The sequence below is a fragment of the Sus scrofa genome, chromosome 6, assembly GCF_000003025.6.
Source record: "Sus scrofa isolate TJ Tabasco breed Duroc chromosome 6, Sscrofa11.1, whole genome shotgun sequence".
NCBI lineage: Eukaryota > Metazoa > Chordata > Mammalia > Artiodactyla > Suidae > Sus > Sus scrofa.
The window spans coordinates 88,552,325-88,570,374 of record NC_010448.4 but is presented as its reverse complement, the minus strand read 5'-3'; the positions used below and the strand labels follow the sequence as shown (position 1 = coordinate 88,570,374).

The 18,050-nt window shown below is 41.4% G+C and overlaps 1 protein-coding gene across 2 annotated transcripts in view; it reads right to left on the bottom strand.

Moving 5' to 3' along the window:
• KHDRBS1 (KH domain containing, RNA binding, signal transduction associated 1) overlaps window positions 1-18,050 on the bottom strand; it is a 42,104-nt gene that overhangs the window by 2,093 nt on the left and 21,961 nt on the right. Inside the window, exons 6-10 of one of the 2 annotated variants that reach the window (XR_303997.2) lie at window positions 17,659-17,860; window positions 17,085-17,152; window positions 15,875-15,933; window positions 12,999-13,191; window positions 10,345-10,404 (exon numbers count right to left, since the gene is read on the bottom strand). Coding sequence is in view for 1 of the 2 variants with exons in the window: in NM_001243596.1 (NP_001230525.1) it covers window positions 13,094-13,191; window positions 15,875-15,933; window positions 17,085-17,152; window positions 17,659-17,860 (427 nt within the window). In the remaining variant the exon portion in view is untranslated. 2 annotated transcript variants of the gene reach the window in all.

Below are 18,050 nucleotides of genomic sequence, written 5' to 3'. Positions count from 1 at the left end.
ACATCTTTATCTACTCCTCTGATGATGGACATTTAGGTTGCTTCTATGTCTTAATGTATATAGGCTGCAATGAACACTGGAGTACATGTATTTTTTTGAGTCATGGTTTTCTCTGGATAGATGCCCAGGAATGGGATTGCCAGATCAAATGGTTAATTCCATTTTTAGTTTTTTGAGGAATCTCCATACTGTCTTCCAGAGTGGTTGCACCAATTTACATTCCTACCAACCGTGTAATAGGGTTCCTTTTTCTCCACACCCTCTCCAGCACTTACTGTTTGTAGACTGTTTGATGATGGCCATTCTGAGTGCCTCATCTTTTAAAAAATAATGGCACTACCATTCCCCTAGCTGTTCAAACCTGTAACATGGGGTCCTCCTTAGTACATTCCTCTTCTCCCACTTCTGTTCCATCACCAGATGATGCTCATTCTATCTCCTAAAGGTTCTTTAATCCATCCCTTTCTCTACACTTTCACTGATACCACCTACTGTACATCCTTCTCATTTCCTGCCTCGACTAAGGTTGCAAAGCTTCCATTAGGTCCCCATAACCCATTATCACTTAGGAGCAAGGAAGTTTAAAAAGCAGAAATGTAATCACGTCATTCCTCACCCCCTCACTACTGGATTCAGTGGTCTTCTGTGATGACCACAGTTTAAGGTTCAGATTCCTACCCCACCTTGAACAGTCCTACCCTCTACCTGGAATGTGCTTCATGTCCTTTCCCCAAACCATCTCTCCAACCCCCTACCTAGTTAACTCTTCCTTTAGATGTCGGCTGGAACATCATTTCCTCAAGGAACACCCCTTGAGCTCGGTCAGCTCCAGTCGTATGCCCTCACAGCACCGTTCTTTTCTTCCATGGCACTTATCACAACTGAGATGACTTACGTTATTTATGAGATTAATATGTTTAGTGTCTCTTTCCCCAAATATACTATAAGCTCCACGAGGTCAGCGACCAATTTTATCTTGTTCACTTGCCACCGACTCCCCAGTGTCTAGCACCTAGTAGGTGCTCCAATTTGTAACAGTGAATGTATTTTTAAAAAGTTGGGAGGGGGCATTTGTACTGCTCTCTCGAGAGAAGCTTATGAAGAGTCCTATCAGAGCACAAGGTATTTCTCTTTCTCAAAGGCAGATGCAGTTTATTTCCTACAATCCAACCTCAGAGAGCCTGAGATGGGAGCACCTCTTATACCTAAAGCTGGGCCATAAGTGGGAAGCATGAAGGCTGCTGGGGCCAGTAGACTGCAGAGAAGAATTAGTTCTGTATTTGAATGCAAACTCTTTTATCTCAAATTCTTTATATGCCCTGGTGAAAAGACTGGCCAGAGATGGGCTCTTGAGGTTGACAAGGGAACAGCTAATTCGGGCATCTCAATGCAGTATTAAGAACACAAATAGGGAGTTAACCGTCATGGCTAGTGGTTAACGAATCCAACTAGGAACCATGAGGTTGTGGGTTCGATCCCTGGCCTCGCTCAGCGGGTTAAGGATCCGGCTTTGCCCTAAGCTGTGGTGTAGGTCATAGACGTGGCTGGGACCCCGCATTGCTGTGGCTGTAGCGAAGGCCGGCAGATACAGTTCCAATTCAACACCTAGCCTGGGAACCTCCATATGCCACAGGAGCGGCCCTAGAAAAGGCAAAAAGACAAAAAACAAAAACAGACAAAAAACCCCCAAAAATGAAAAAAACAGAAACAGTACCCAAAGTTCCCAAGCAATGCATTCCACTTTGGTGATTAATATGGCCTGATAGCCTAGCTGTACCTCACACTCTGCCTGGAAATATCTCAAATAGGCTGTCTTTCCTCAGGAGTCCCCCCCACCTCCCCCAACTTGACTTGGAAATGATAACAAAAAGCTCCCCAGGTCTAGGTGGGGGAAGCACTGTGATAGCTAAGAACTCTTACCTGCCCATTCCTGCCTGAGATGCAGCCAAAGACAATCAGCACAGCTTAAGCCAGAATGAGAAGTACACCTACTGCTGAGAAGTTGCTGGATTTGTACTCAAGGAATGTCAAGAAGCTCACCTCCAGTAGCATGATTATGAGATTCAAACCCCTTCCAGATAAAGGCTCCCTCGTTTTAGAACAGAGAGCTACAGTTGGCAGAATACTGGATGAGAATATATCCTTAGTCCCAGAGCCAGAAAAGGCTATCAAGTAGAAGACCTCTAGCCCAGGGGTTAGAAAATTGATTTTAAAGATCAGTGAATATATCTGCTCCTCATTACCCTAAACAAAAGGGTTTGGTCTATTGCTTGAACGCAGCCTCCCTGGGAGCCAAGGGCAGGTACCAGGTCACAAGAGAATAGGGTGCAGTGCCCACCATAGATCTTTGCTCCTAAGAGGCCTACAGGGGCTAGGCCAGGGATGTAAAGAACTAGGTGGCAATATACCGTACTCCCCCACCCCCAATAGCTGCTGTCTCAGACAGCTGTATGCAGTCTGTCTGTTCAAAGCTATTCAATATTCATCAGATGCTTGATAGCTTTTAACATGCAATGAAAATTAATCCAGAGCAAGAGGTACATGAGGGTCCAGAGAGAGAGCAAGGGAGGGCTCAGAAGGATCAAATTCTGTTAAACTTCAGGAATCTGTAAACCAGGCTAGGGTCACCCATCCTATGCATCAAAGCCAAGAACTACTTTCAATGTAAGCTGATCTTCTGGTGGCCACTGTAGGTAGAGGAAAGACCAGGAGGCAGTTAAGTGGGAGCAGAAAGACGTGGGTCCAAACTTTTGGACCCTGTGGCCATCCTAATCTGTGCATGTCAGTTTCCTAGGAGAATCCCAATTCACAGGTTGTTTGTGAGAATGACATGGAATGCTGCAATGATACTCCCCAGAGGGAGCACAGACTTAAGAGCTTAAAATGGAGGTAATGATTTCATTCATTCAGGGCTTAGAGTGGTGACACAAAGCCTTGCTTAATATCCCTAAGAGCATCATCAGTGGAGACTCACACGGGGGGTGTGTGTGTGTGAAAGAAATAGGATTTGGAAAGGCTCCTCCCTCAACAAATGGTGAAGAGCCCAAATATCTGAGAAAAGAGATGGCTAATCTTTCTGAAAAAGTTAAGAACCAAAAAGCTTTCAGGGAAGAGAGGTCAGGCATGGGGAGGAGAATGGTGCTACTTTCAGGAAAGTGGTTTTCTTCTTCTTCCCTTTCTTGCCTAGGTTGCCAGCACAAGGGCAAGAAAAAGTGTTTTCAAGTTGTTCCCCTACTTATAAGGCCTTAAAATAGCTCCCCAAACTTTAGAATAAGGTCCAAATTTCTTCAATTGTAGCTTTTCAAAATTGGCACTAAGCTACTTTTCTTGTCCCTGTTTATAGCTAACGTGTCCTGTGCACTTAATACATGTCATGTTGAATGTTTTACATGCATTAATTCACCCGATCTTCAAAATGATGTTGTAAAATAAATGATATTATCCTTGCATTTAACAGATGATGAAACTGAGACTTGGAGAGGATAACTCATCTACGGTCCCAAAGCTATTTACATTATGTAATATGTGTTGTTAAATTGTAAAAATTGGGCAATAATAGCTATGTCACAAATGGATAGTGCATCACACATAGTAAATAAATGTTAGAATTGATGAAAATGCAATAGCAGCTAAGTGAGCTTTTTTTCTTCAGATTTTAATATTTCTGGAATCAGGATGCATCTTACATTGATATGAAAACAGAACACTGTGTCAGTTTAATTGGCCGTATTTTTTCTTTCTCTGCAGTATTTAGTGATGTATCTTAGAATAAATGGCCTGAATGTCAATGAAATTCGATGTTTATCTTACAGAGGCAACATGCTCTGAACAAAGAGAATGGACTGTGGTGTAAAAAATGCTGATGTGCACCTCCTCCACAACTTGCTATATGCAACTGTAGGAAATTACTGCACCTCTCCTGGGATCAGCTGCCTCATTTATAAAAACAGAGACACAGAATAGGCATTCAAATTAAGTTATCTTCTTCCTTAGTCAAGCAAAGCTATTTTCTCTGTGTCTTCTTTTAAAAAAGCAGGGTCAAGGACTTCCCGTTATGGCTCAGTGGTTAACGAAACTAATATCCATGAAGATGCTGGTGTGATCCCTGAACTCGCTCAGTGGGTTAAGGATCTGGCGTTGCCATGAGCTGTGGTGTAGGTCGCAGACTCAGCTTGGATCTGGTGTTGCTGTGGCCTGTGGTGTAGGCCAGTGGCTACAGCTCTGATTCAACCCCTGGCCTGGGAACTTCCAAATGCCACAGGTGTGGCCCTAAAAGACCAAAAAAAAAAAAAAAAAAAAAAAAAAAAAAAAAAAAAAAAAAAAAGGAAAGAAAGAAAAAAGAAAAAAAAACACAGTCTCTTTCATCCTTGGTGTTCAGAAAGCCCTAGCAGCTGATGCATCTTTACCTATATATTCTTAGCCTGGGGCAAGGAATGGGAAGTGGTGGGTGAGAAAGCAAGAGTGGACAAACCCTAAGGCTGTTTGAATAACTGTTATATCCCCAGCTAAGGAAGGGTGAGAGTTCCCTTAGCAGCCAAGTGTCATTGACAAGAACACCCTGGAAACCCTGGAGGGAGAGGAGGAGCAAAGGAGGCTGATGGTAGGAGAAGGACACTTTCTGAGGGGGCTCAGCCTTTGGAGAATTACATACGGCCAGGCATGGCAGCTAGAACAGCTTCATCCCCACTTCAGCAGCCTGCAGTATAATACACAGGGTACAGACATGATTTGGAGTCATCCATACCTGGGATCAAATCCATCACTTCTTAGCTCTTAGTGATGCCCAAATAATCCAATCAGCTATTATTTATTATTGAGTAGCTACTATATGCCAAAAATCACATTAATCACTTTAAGTAATACTTCATAGAGCTACACATCTATGATGAATTTTTTTTTTCTTTTGGCCACACCCATGGCATATGGAGTTCCTAGGCCGGGGATTGAACCTGTACAGCAACAGAGACAACACTGGATCCTTAACCCACTGAGCTACAGTGGGAACTCAAATTGTACCTTTTTTTTTTTTTTGGCTGCGCCTACATCATACAAAAATTCCTGGGCCAGGGATCAAACTCATGCCACAGTAGTGACAAAGCTGGATCCTTAACTGCTAGGCCACCAGGGAACTCTCTATGATTAACTGATTTTTGAGCTGGGTGCCAAGGTCATTCAATGGAGAAAGAACAGTCTTTTCAATAACTGGTGCTGAGACAACTGGATATTCACATGCAAAAGAATGATTATGAAATGTCCACCTCATACCATACCAAAAGTTAATAAAAAATGGACCACAGACTTAAATAAAAGAATTAAAACTATAAAACTCTTGGACAGAAATGGGTATAAAACTTCAGGACCTTGAATGGGACAATGGCTTCTTACCTATGATAACAAAAGCACAAGCAGGCAAAGAAAAAAAAGATAAACTGGACTTTATCAAAATTTAACACTGATGTGTTTCAAAGAAAATTAAAAAACTTACAGAATGGGAGAAAATACTTGCAAACCATGTCTAATTAGGGTCTAGCATAAAAATATTTAAAGAATTTACAATTCAATAATAAACCGGGAGTTCCTGTCCTGGCTCAGTGGAAATGAATCTGACTAGCATCCATGAGGATTCAGGTTTGATCCTTTGCCTTGCAGAGTGGGTTAAGGATCTGGCGTTGCCATGAGCTGTGGTGTAGGTTGAAGATGCAGCTCGGATCTGGAGTTGCTGTGGCACAGGCTGGTGGCTACAGATCCTATTCGACCCCTAGCCTGGGAACCTCCACCGGTCACAGGTTTGGCCCTAAAAAGACAAAACAAACAAACAAAACGACAGACAGTTCAATTTAAAAAGTAACAAAAGATTTAAGTAAACATTTCTCCAAAGACGATATATAAATGGTGGATAAGCACATGAAAACATGCTCAACATAAGTCATTAGGGAAATGCAAATCAAAATCAAAATTAAATACCAATTCACACCTAGCAGTATGGCTATAATAAACAAAAAGAAAATAACAAGTGCTGGTGAAGATATAAAAAAATTAGAAACTTCACACATTGCCAGTGGGAATGGTGCAACCTCTGTGTAAACAGTTTGGCAGTTTCTCAGAAAGTTAAATGGAGTTGCCACGTGACCTGGCAATTCCTCTCCTTGGTATATATGTCCAAGAAATAAAAAACATATATCCACACAAAAATGTGTACATGAATGTTCACAGAAGTATTATTCATACTAGCCAAAAAAGCAAAAACAACTCAAATGTCAACGGGTAAATGATAAATAAAATTGTGGTATGTGCATACAATGAAATAGTATCTGACAGAAGGACATACTGACAACATGCTACAAAACAGATGAGGCTTGAAAACATTATGCTAAGTGAAAGGAGGCAGTCATAAAAGATCACATATTATGTAATTTCATTTTATGAAATGTCCAGAATAGGCAAGTTGATGGAGACAGAAAGGAGACTAATGGCTGCTTAGAGCTAGAAAGGGTAAGCAGATTGTGGGTAGACAGGTTAATGTGCAAGGAATTTCTTTTTGGGGTGATAAACACATTCTGAAGTTGATTGTGATGATTGTACAACTCCATAGATGGAAAACCACAGAACTGTACACTTCAAATGGTTAAAGAGTACAGCATATGAATTATATCTCAATAATTCTAAGGTTATTTTTTTTGGCTTTTTAGGGGCATCCTGGCATATGGAGGTTCCCAGGCTAGGGGTGGAATTGGAGCTATAGCTGCCGGCCTACGCCACAGCCAGAGCAACACCAGATCTGAGCCTTGTCTGATCTACACCACAGCTCACGGCAACGCCAGATTCTTAACCCCCTGAGCAAGGCCAGGGATTGAATCTGCAACCTCATGGTTCCTAGTTGGATTTGTTTCCGCTGTGCCATAACAGGAACTCCAATAATTCTAATGTTTTTAATTTGTATTAGTAGAAGCTAACCAGAAGCTGCAAACTGGCAGCCTAAGGGCAGCATTTGGCTTGTAGCAGATGTTTTACAGGGACTGACACAAATCTGAGCAAACATTAAATTGGGGTATATAAAATCCAAATTCCTAGTTTTATTGAAAATCAGATCTAGTAAGTCTAACAAGTAACTTTTATTTATTTTTTATTTTCTGCTTTTTAGGGCTGCACCCATGGCTTATGAAGGTTCCCAGGCTAGGGGTCTAATTGGAGCTACAGCTGCTGGCCTACACCACAGCCATAGCAATGCCAGACCCAAAACACGTCTGCAACCTACAGCACAGCTCATGGCAATGCTGGATCCTTAACCCACTGAGCGAGGCCAGGGATTGAACCCTCAATCTCATGGTTCCTAATCGGATTCGTTTCCACTGAGCCAGGATGGGAACTCCTAACAAGTAACTTTTTGAGCTGGGAAAGAAAAATGAATTTAAATGATCTTCAAATACTTGAAAGGATAGTCTTTCAGAGGTCCAAAGTAGAATCAGTATAAGTTAGTAGAGTGACTCATTCAAAATGAAAGGAAACTTCTAATACATGGAGCTGTCTTAAATGAAATGGGCTGCTTTTCTAAGTAATACATTCAAATTATTAGTAGGAAGTACTGATATATACTATAACATGTATGAACCTTGAAAGCATTCTGCAAAGTCAAAGAAGCCAATCACAAAAGGTACATATGATATGGTTCCGTTTATATGAAACGTCCAGAACAGGGAAAATCCATAGAAACAGAAAGCTGATTGGTGGGAAAGAGGGGAATTGAGAGTGGCTACTAACATATACAAGTTTCTTTGGAGGTAACGGAGTTTTTCTGGAATTAAACAGCAATAATGGCCACATAGCATTGTGAATTATTTTCATAATCACTTTACAATGACTGAAATGATAAATTTTATGTTCCATGAATTTTTGTTTTGTTTTGCTTTGGTTTGTTTTGCTTTTTAGGGCTGCACCTGCAGCATATGGAAGTTCCCAGGCTAGGAGTCGAACTGGAGCTGCAGCTGCTGGCCACAGCCACACAGGATCCAAGCCACGTCTGCAACCTACACCAGAGCTCACAGCAATGCCGGATCCTTAACCCACTGAATGAGGCCAGGGAATGAACACATGTTCTCATGGGTACCAGTCTGGTTCATAACCTGATGAGTCATGATGGAAACTCCTGTTTCGTGAATTTTACCTCAATTAAAAAAGAAAAAGGTAGAGAGAACCAAATGAGGTAATCTTTATTAACTGCTTTAAGATATTATGATGCACAAAGTGGTAAGTGTTTACTATTACCAACTCCATTTGATGATAAAGAAATGAGACACGGGGGGGGGGGGGGTAAGGATTTTTGTTTTTGTCAAAACAAAAACAAAGGCTATCATGAGGTAAAGCCAGGACAGACAGGTCCTCAATCCTGCCTGGCTCTAAAGCTTTTAGAATTGGAATAAAGATTCAGAGGTAGTGACAGAAAGCTGTAGAAAACACTGGGACCGACTGACTGAGCTACATACCCATAATAAGCAGACCACTAGGAGGCCTATGCCTGTCAACCATGGAACCTATCTTTCCAAGCACAGATTTACAGGCCAAATTGAAGAAAGCAGTGTCCTCAAATTCTGTTCTTAAGACTATTCTGGAAAAGAGTTGAGACAAAATTCTCTGCCTTTGGGCACTTACCCCTAAAATTTCCTAGCCATTCATGTGACCAGTATCAAACTTAGGACATTCTGGATGCCAAGGACCATGTTCAATACACATGGACCTCCTTAAAACCTCCACATCTCAGAGGCTTCTGGCTGAGAGGCAGGTTTGGAAGAAATTATCTCCAAGAAGGCAAATTTCACTGTCAAAGGCTCAATACCTTTGGCTTACCTAGTTGGATCCTTTCTCCTCAGTGCCCTCGTAATCCTAATAACTTACTCAGGGGCAGAGGAAAAATCCAGTTAGTTCCCCGATGACTTCAAGCAACAGGAAGGCTCACTCATTTGTCAGAGCCCCCAGCTACCCAAACCAAGAGGTTAAACTTTCTTAGGAAAAGTACACTAATACTTACTAAGTATAGGACACAGAACTAACTGGTTGGCCTTACATGTATTAGAACTCCTTCTGTTTGTGACTATAAGGTGTACGTTATCACAATCTTCCTTCCCCGATGTGGAGATAAGTGATGTGTCCTAGCTCACTAAACAAGAAACGGGTTTGTCAGGTTCCATGCTCTTTCTACTACACCACAATGTCCCTAGCCAGGTGTCTCTTCAGTGTGAGAAATACTCCTACCTTAGATGAAAAGCAGTATAGTATGAGAGTTTAAGACGTTAGGTTCTGGCCACACAAACTTGGGCTTGATTACTAGCCATACTAATTATGTGACCTTGGGAAGCCACTTAACCTTATTAAGTCTTTGTTACTTCTGTAAACTAAAATATGGATATTGCTGAATAATTGTTTTTTGGTTGCCCAGCATTTGTTTCCCTTTCCTAAAAATGCTCTGACTTCCTTTTGAGGAATTTTTCTTACTGCATGTTGGTGAAGTATGGGCATGTGACTTCAAGCTGATCCAGGATGATACTGCCTCCCTAGAACTTCAATCTTGAGTAGAGGAAGAAAGAAACCAAACATGGCTAGAATGTACTCATTCCAGCAACAGTGCCTGAGCAGCTAACCCCAGCTTTAGGACCACTTCTGTGGTCTACTACTACTGTCTCGGTTTACTGCAACTACTCTGGTTCCCAAGCCCAGATTTTCTAGCCTTCATGCTAAATCTGTGGGCCCCTAATATCCTTCCAATAAATTCCCTTTTTCTTTTCTTTCTTGCATTTTTTGTTTTTAGGACAGCACATGAGGCATATGGAAGATCCTGGGCTACGGGTCAAATCGGAGCTGCAGCTGCTGACCTACACCACAGCCAAGGTGTTGCTGGATCTGAGCCTCATCTGTGACCTACACTACAGCTTGTGGCAACAGCAGATCTTTAACCCACTGAGCGAGGCCAGGGATCGAATGTGCATCCTCATGGATACCACTTGGGTTCTTAGCCCACTAAGCCACAACGGGAACTCCTAATAAATTCTTTTATATATACTAGACAGTCACTTTGTAGCTTATAACCAATGAACTCCAAATGAAACACTACCACCTCATGTTACTGAGAGAACAGAGTCCGAGTCAATAGATTCAAGCTGACACTACCTAGTCATCAGAAGTAAACTCACTATGAACTATAAAATATAAAAGCACGGCCCTACTGTAAACATGGTACAACGACATACAAGCAAGATTCACCCATTTATCACCTCCCAGGCCACCTTCTGGCAAAACTGTTCTACAGTTAGGATAAAAGTCCCTTGTCCTTAATAGAAAGCCACCTTAACATACCTGACATGGGTCTTCACTACCCATTCTACTCCAGGAAATTCCTCAGGAGTTTTCAATCACCTGAAAATGGAGAAGTAGGAGATCAGTCTTTTAAAGAGGAAGTTCAAAAGACATACAAAATAAAAGATAGAGATCCTGCATGCAGTTTACACATTACAGGAGAGAAACATGCAACTTTAAAGAATTTTTAAGTAATGTTTCATTGTGAATATCAATATGGGGACCTATAGGGGCTCATCCTTGTACATTTTAAAATAGCTGAGCAGAAAGCTTTACTTTGGGGAGCAGCAGGTCTAAACTACAGTCATTGAAATTTTACAATGTGTCATTTAAGATGTCAGACTTTGTGCCCAGGTTACATTACAGTTCACTTGTGATGGGCAGGATTATTAAGAGTTATGGCTAATTTATGCGGCAGCATATGGTTTTTCTTTTTACAGCTATTTTTATTAAACAAGTTTTGCAAAATTTTAACATTAAAATTAACAGCTACAGAATTGTTTATGCAAGTTGCTGTCACAGTTTATGTAAAAGAGAAATATGTGCTATTAAAATCAGACATTTAGGTTACCTTTGGTTTTTTGCGATGCATGTTAGCTTTACACATCCTGATTCTCTTGCGATAATTTTCCTTTAAAAAGGGGGGTATAGAGTGATCTCTTTTCATCAAAACAAGACATAATGCCCTGAAAGCTGACTTCAAACCATGGTTGAAAATTCAGTTATTTACACTTTATCACAATCTACAAATACATTTTTTGTTGGTGTGTTTTAAAAAGAAAAAAAATGTCCATCATGCACTGCTGCAGGCAGCTTGGCACTTCATACAAGAGGATTTTTCACCCCCGAGCAGTTTACGTGGCTCCCTTAGGGAAGGCATGAGAACTCTGAGAATTAACATAGAGGAGTGGAAACTGGGTCAACCAATTCCATCACTTCCTCTCTTGGTCTTTCAGGAGGGAGGTTCAAAGCCAGGCTATCATGCCAGATCCTGCCCCAGTCCAGGTGACTTAATAGCATTTCTGGGATTGGAAGGGAACCCCTTAAGGGCACCCAGGGTTTGCTGAATTGACATCTCTAATGGCAAGTGCTATCCCTTTCCAAGCTCACGGAGATTATTTGGTGTCACTCTTAGGGTCACCTAGAGGCTCTATAGGAGGTGCAAACTAGGGTGGCTGGCACTTTAATTATTGAGGCCTATGTGTGGGAACCAATCCAACTTTCAGTTAAATTCTTCTCTCCAGAAATTAGAGCTTGTGATAGGACTGCATAAAACTGCTTTCAACAACTTCCAGGGGGTGAAAAAGCTTTGGTTATTTTTAAACTAAAACTTAACAACTCATAAACTTTTTTTGGTAAACTTAAAATAAAATCCCCCCCACCACTTTTAAGAATGTCTCCAACTTTTAACAAGCCCATTAACTTTAGAGTTAATTTAAGTTTATTTGAAAGAGAAAATTATTTTATTGTCCACCCAAAAAAAATGACAATTCATCACATTTACTTTGATTAAAAAAGGACTAAACTTTATTGACAAACTGCTGCAGACATTTTGACATAAGTTTAAGCTACCTATTTAGGCAGACTTACACATGTAGCATTTAATCTTCCAAGAACAAAATGGGAGGACGGTACAAATCCAATTAGGACTTTAACTTATGTACAAAGTGGATTTTGATTCCTTTTTCATTCAGCTGCAGTGTCCCTTTTTATATCATGCTAGTGTTGAGACATACTTGACTAACTACTTTGGGAACAGTTCAATATTGACAACCGTCAACTTAAGAAAATCATCAGCTTTTGGCCTCAGTGTCCAAGTGAGCTTTTCAAGGAGTGCAGAATCTCAGATGGACAAAATACTTTTGCCTTTTTAAATACTGAAATTTTAATTATTAGTACATTACTGAAAGGTTGTTCGTGACTAAAAAGTTCTGCAACAAATTCAATGCAGGTGGCCAGCCCCTCTCCCCGAATCAACCTCTTCAAAACCTACTTCCCACTAAGTATCTCTCAACACTGTATGTCTGGGGCTAGATTTCAAAACCCACATAATGAAAAAGTCAGTTTTACAAACCTAATTTTGTTGTTGTTTTTTTTTTAAATCAATTAACGTTAAAAATTGCATCAACTATTTAATTCATGAGGATCTTTCATATTAAAATTTAACCTTAAGATTCAACCGCCATGTGCTTTTAAAGGAAAACATTTTTAGAGACGTCTGAGCTCACTTTTACATGGTGGCACCTACTGCCGTTAACGTTTGTGATTTTAAATCTTAAACAGCCCTGAATTTTGAAATGTAGCCTAGTTTGGGATTCTGCAACTACAACTTTACGGGATGCCTCAAATCAAAACTAAGAGAAAGTTAACAAGCCTTAACTTCAGAACCTTTAAGCAAGCAATGTCACTTTTGAAACTAACAGGTTTGTGGTTTTTTTTTTTACTCAACTTTTTTTTTATTATAAAAGGTACATTTGTTTATATTTAAACAACAAAGAAAAAAGCATCTACACACTTAAAAAATTAATTCGATATTCCTAAATCTATTTTAACTCATTTTAAAATACTACATACAGAAGCCAGAATGCAGAGTTAAGAATGGAGTAAGGTGGGGAGAAGAAGGGGACCACGAAGAAAAACACTTAGACAATTACTTGTCTGTTGTGGGTAAAGCAACAGGAATCCTGGGAGATACAAGAAATCAGTAACAACTTTGCTCATAATTGATATTTTCCCCTCAAGTTTGTTTTTAATAACGTCCATATGGATGCTCTCTGTATGCTCCCTTCACCGGCCTAGCTGGAGGGGCCTTCAGCGACGGCCTGGTCCCATTCCAGTCATCTTGGCCTGTGGGGAAAGCAGTAACAGTTTGTAAACTATGTGCCAATGGCATTTTGGGAAGAGCAGGGGTAGGTTATCTGATGAAAGGTCACCCAAAACACTGTTTCGCTTCTAATGTCTTGCCACCTCCCTGGTGTCATTTTTCACTCTGCTTGGTCCCCACTGTACGGCTTAGGCAATTTCCCAACTGTAGGGTGGTTTTGAGTGATGGACAGAGGAAATAGTTTAGGAAAGGCTTGGAGTGATCTCCAGGGAAGAAGCTCTCCACAGGCAACATATCCAGCCCCCAAACCTGGATATACTCAACACCCTGCTTGAGACAGTGAGGAAATCAATCTCATTGGCTCTGCAATGCCCTTTCCTCTTTTCAAAGCCATTTGGCAGACAGACTCAAGTAAGGTGACAATTTTGGAAGTCTTTCAGATTGGAAGCTCCCTTTCTACGCAGCAGCAAGTTAGACTTCCCTGTGGAGAAGTGTCCTTTGGCTCTTTTGGAAGAGCAAGCCAGGGCCACATTTCAAGAGACCTCCACCTGTACAGCTGGTCCACTGCTCTGGTGGTCAGAAGTACAATCAAATGTGTTAACAGCACTCATTAGGAGAATTTATTATCTCTTTTTATGCCAATAGTCCAGAGAAACCCAACAATATGACTGATATCCCTTTCCTTTGTGACATGGAAAAGCCTAAAAGAGATGACCATTTACTCCTAGAGCTAACCTCTTATGAACATGAGTTGTGTTTATAAGCTTATTCTCCCCATTCACTCCAAGACTTCACCCATGCCAGTATTTCTCTAGCTGCTTGTACTCACAAACATCTGCTTCCATAACTGTAGGTCTAAAACCCCTATATGGATGTAAAGTTGCACAAAACTCTAAGCCCATTTCTACCTCTAGTACAATAGATATATCCATCACTTTCCAAGTGACTTCTGGGTACCAGTAAGATAGTTTATTTTTCTAATTCTGTTTATAAAGACAGAAATCAGAACAGACTAACTGTGGCAACATCACACCCAGAGCACAAAGAGTAGCCTGACACACACAGAGGCCCCATTGTGCTGTCTCACTGATGAACGGACATACCCTGGGGCAATCATACCCTTCTAAATGATGGCATATGAATAGAGCGGTGCAGTGTTACTGATGGCAGCTGTCCAGTACCATTTTGCTAGAACTGGTAAAAACTGTTTCCCTGGGCAAGCAGCTGACTGGCTACTATATACTGTGTTGAGGAGTCTGTCTGTGGGAAGCCTTAAGAGGTTCTCCATTTTCAGTTAGGGGTTAAGGGAAACTATCAATATCTTAAGGTAAACTGTCAACTGCTGAATCCCTTGCCAAGGACTCTGGACTTCCCTCTGGTTTGCTGGAAAACACCTCACACTGAAAAGGCTACTCTCTGGAGTTCTTATTGTGGCTCAGTGGTAACGAATCCAACTAGTATCCATGAGGATGCAGGTTCAAACCCTGGCCTCACATAGTGGGTTAAATATCTAAGTAACTGGCATTGCCATGAGCTGTGGTGTAGGTCGAAGATGTGGCTCAGACCCTGAATTGCTGTGGCTGTAGCATAGGCCAGCGGCTGCAGCTCAGATTCGACCTCTAGCCTGGAAACTTCCATATGCTGCATGCATGGCCCTAAAAAGCAAAAACAAACAAACAAACATGCAAATAAAAGGCTGCTCTCTTTGCGTCTACTGCCGCATGGCACTCCCGCTGGGGCCTATTAAGGTGGGGCCGTAATTGGCTGCTGAGGATACTCCTGAGCAATGTGTTTTCAACCAAACCTCAAGGATGGCAGTTTAGTTCTGCTGCCATTCCAGCATCTATAGGTCTCTTAGGATCAAGGACTAACTTGCGATGTCTCCATGACAGTAAGGAGCTTTGTGCCAGTACTGCCCTGAACTCGCTCTAGCCCCACAGTTCCTTAATCTAACAGGCACTGTTCCTGCACCAAACCTGCTCTTGCCATCTAGGTTCCTTTCAGCTACCATTTCCTCTACTCTTGAGATTCTTTTTTTTTTTTTTTTCCTTTACGGCCACACCAGTGGTGTTCCCAGGCTAGGGGTTAACCTATGCTGCAGTTTGTGGCAACACCAGACCTTTAACCCACTAAGCGAGGCCAGGGACTGAAACTGCATCCTCAGAGAGATGTCAGATCTTTAACCTGCTGAACCACAATGGGAACTCCCATAATGAAATTCTTTATGGTAAGATCCAAAATTGTTTTCAAAAATGAGGTAGGGAAGAAGAGCTGGGTATGATTAAATTATTAGCCACCAATGGAGCCTAGGTATCAGCAGCAAAGGCCCAGCAGCATAACCCAGGCCTAGCCATCTCTCAGTCTAAAATAGTAAAAAAAACCCCAAAAAACAAAAAATCAGCATCAGTTTAAAAGCCTGTTGCTCGAACCACACCAAGCTGAATCTAAGCCCTAGCTTAGGACACCTGCTTAGCCTTCCAAGAGTAAGAGTGCACACCCCATCTGTTTTCAATAGTGCCTCTTTCTACCATACCACACAATTTTAAGAGCAGGACTCTGATTGTCACTTTTACGAACATGTTGGCCTTGTAGTAGAGGTTTTCTCCTTAGGTGTGTCACTGTCTGATCCCCCAAAATCCAGTCACCAGCATTCTCCCGGGCACTTACTTGCACATTTTGTCCCACCACAGAAATATTAAGACATACCATATGCTTCATAAGAATCTTGAACCTCCCCATGTCCATAGTCATAATATTCTGAGTCCCTGAAAGCCAAAGACAGAGTGTTAGAGCTATATAGCAGCTATGTTTGTTTCACTTTTCTCCCAACTACTTCCATATTTTAGTTATTTTACTGTGTATGATACCAAAAAAAAGCACTCATTTACCCCATCTCCAAACCACAAAATATTTCCAAAACATGTATATGCTAGGTACTCAAAACAAAACAACTGTGACAACTATAGCAAAGAAAAATGAATAGTGAACATTTAAAGTGAAAAAGCTCAATCCAAAACTGACTATCTTAACCACAGTGTACATACACATGTATTCACAGGGCTCACTAGAAGAGAATAAACTGAGATGAAGAGAACCGTTTTGTCCCCACAGTAGAATTATGAGAGGCCTTTTCAAGCAATCGCAGTTAAGATACACATACACACAAACACAACTGTTTTTTAACTAAAGAGTAGAGGAGTTCCCACGTGGCACAGAGGGTTAACACTGCAGTGGCTGGGGTTGCTGCTGTGGTGCAGGTTTGATCCCTGGCCCGGAAACTTCTGCACGCCACAAGTGTGCCTCTCCCCGCAAAAAAAAAAAAAAAAAAAAAAAAAAAAAGATGAGAAAAGAACGTAAGTTACTGTAGTAAGATTCTAGTTTCCTTTTAGACTTTTATGCAACTTTAATGTGGCTGTGATTTTCTTGGTTTGTTTTTTTTCTTTTTTGGCCACCCTGAGGCATACAGAATTTTGGGGCCAGGGAATCAGATCCAAGTCATAGTCGTGACCTAAGTCACAGCTGTGGTAACGCTGGATCCTTAACCCACTGTGCCAGGTGGGATTGAACCTGCATCCCATCGCTCCCAAGACACCACCAATCCCGTCATGCCATAGCGGGAACTCCGAAGCTGTAACATTTTAAAATAACAAATCAAAATAATTTTAAGGCATTTTCCCTTAGTTTCTATGTAATCACAGGGAATTTTTCATATGCCAACCCCATATTCTACACTATAATTTAAGATTCAATTATTCAAATTTGCAGATTCAAATGTGTGCCCCAAAGATATCAAAGGTGGAAGAGATACCCTCAAAAGGTGAGCTCCTGAGATTTGTGCTGCCTAAATCTCTCAGTTCCTCCAACTCCCCCATCCATCCCAAGGACATGAAGTTAACACTCCTATTGCCTGACTCACCCTTGGCTCTGGCTGTAATAGCCTTCGTAGCCTTCATAACTCTGTTCTGCGTATGTATCATCATATCCCTAGAACAAATAAAATAAAATAGAAAGTCAGAATCACAGAAAGTAGGTAAGGTAACTATACCCCATGGGAGTATGGTAGGCTTCTAGATTAACAGACATGGAATTTCCCTCCAAAATGTTAACACACGTTACAGAATAGTCAAGAAAGGGCTCTTTTTTTGAAACAAAACCAACCAAATAAAAAAAAAAAAACAAAAAAAAAAACCCAAAACCAACCCTTCTAGTGTGGGCAGGAAATAAAGGTAGAAGGCTCAACTTCAGCATAATCAATAACTGTAGTGGAAGACCCTTCAGTAAAACACCATATTATCAAGCACAGCTTATTTCCTGTATAATCTATACACATACAGTAAACCATGCTTAAAATGGAAAAATTTTCTCATAGTTTAACATTCACTACAAGAAAAGAGGGCAGATTTCAAATTTTACAGGCAGTTCCTATCATTTGCTTCCTTTGGCAACCTGTTAGGTACTGGGGAAATCGCACAAATGTCCAAACTTCTTACATATTCTTCATAAGTTTCTGGTGCAGGGGGTGGAGGCAAAGGTATTCTCTGGATGCCTGCTGTCCGTGCTCTTGGTGCTGGAGCACCCCTCACAGTAGGTGGGGGTGGCACTCCTCGAGTCACAGTGGCACCTCTGGTGATGGCTCCTCTTACTGGTGTACCACGCACTAAAGCCCCCCGAGGTGGTCCAACACCCCGGCCCCTGCAAAGAAGACAGTTTATTTTTTTGCTTTTTAGGGCTGCACTTGTGGCATATGGAAGTTCCCAGGCTAGGGACTGAATTGGAGCTGCAGATGCTGGCCTATGCCACAGCCACAGCAATGTCAGATCCGAGCCAGGTCTGCGACCTACACAGGCAATGCCAGATCCTTAACCCACTGAGTGAGGCCTGG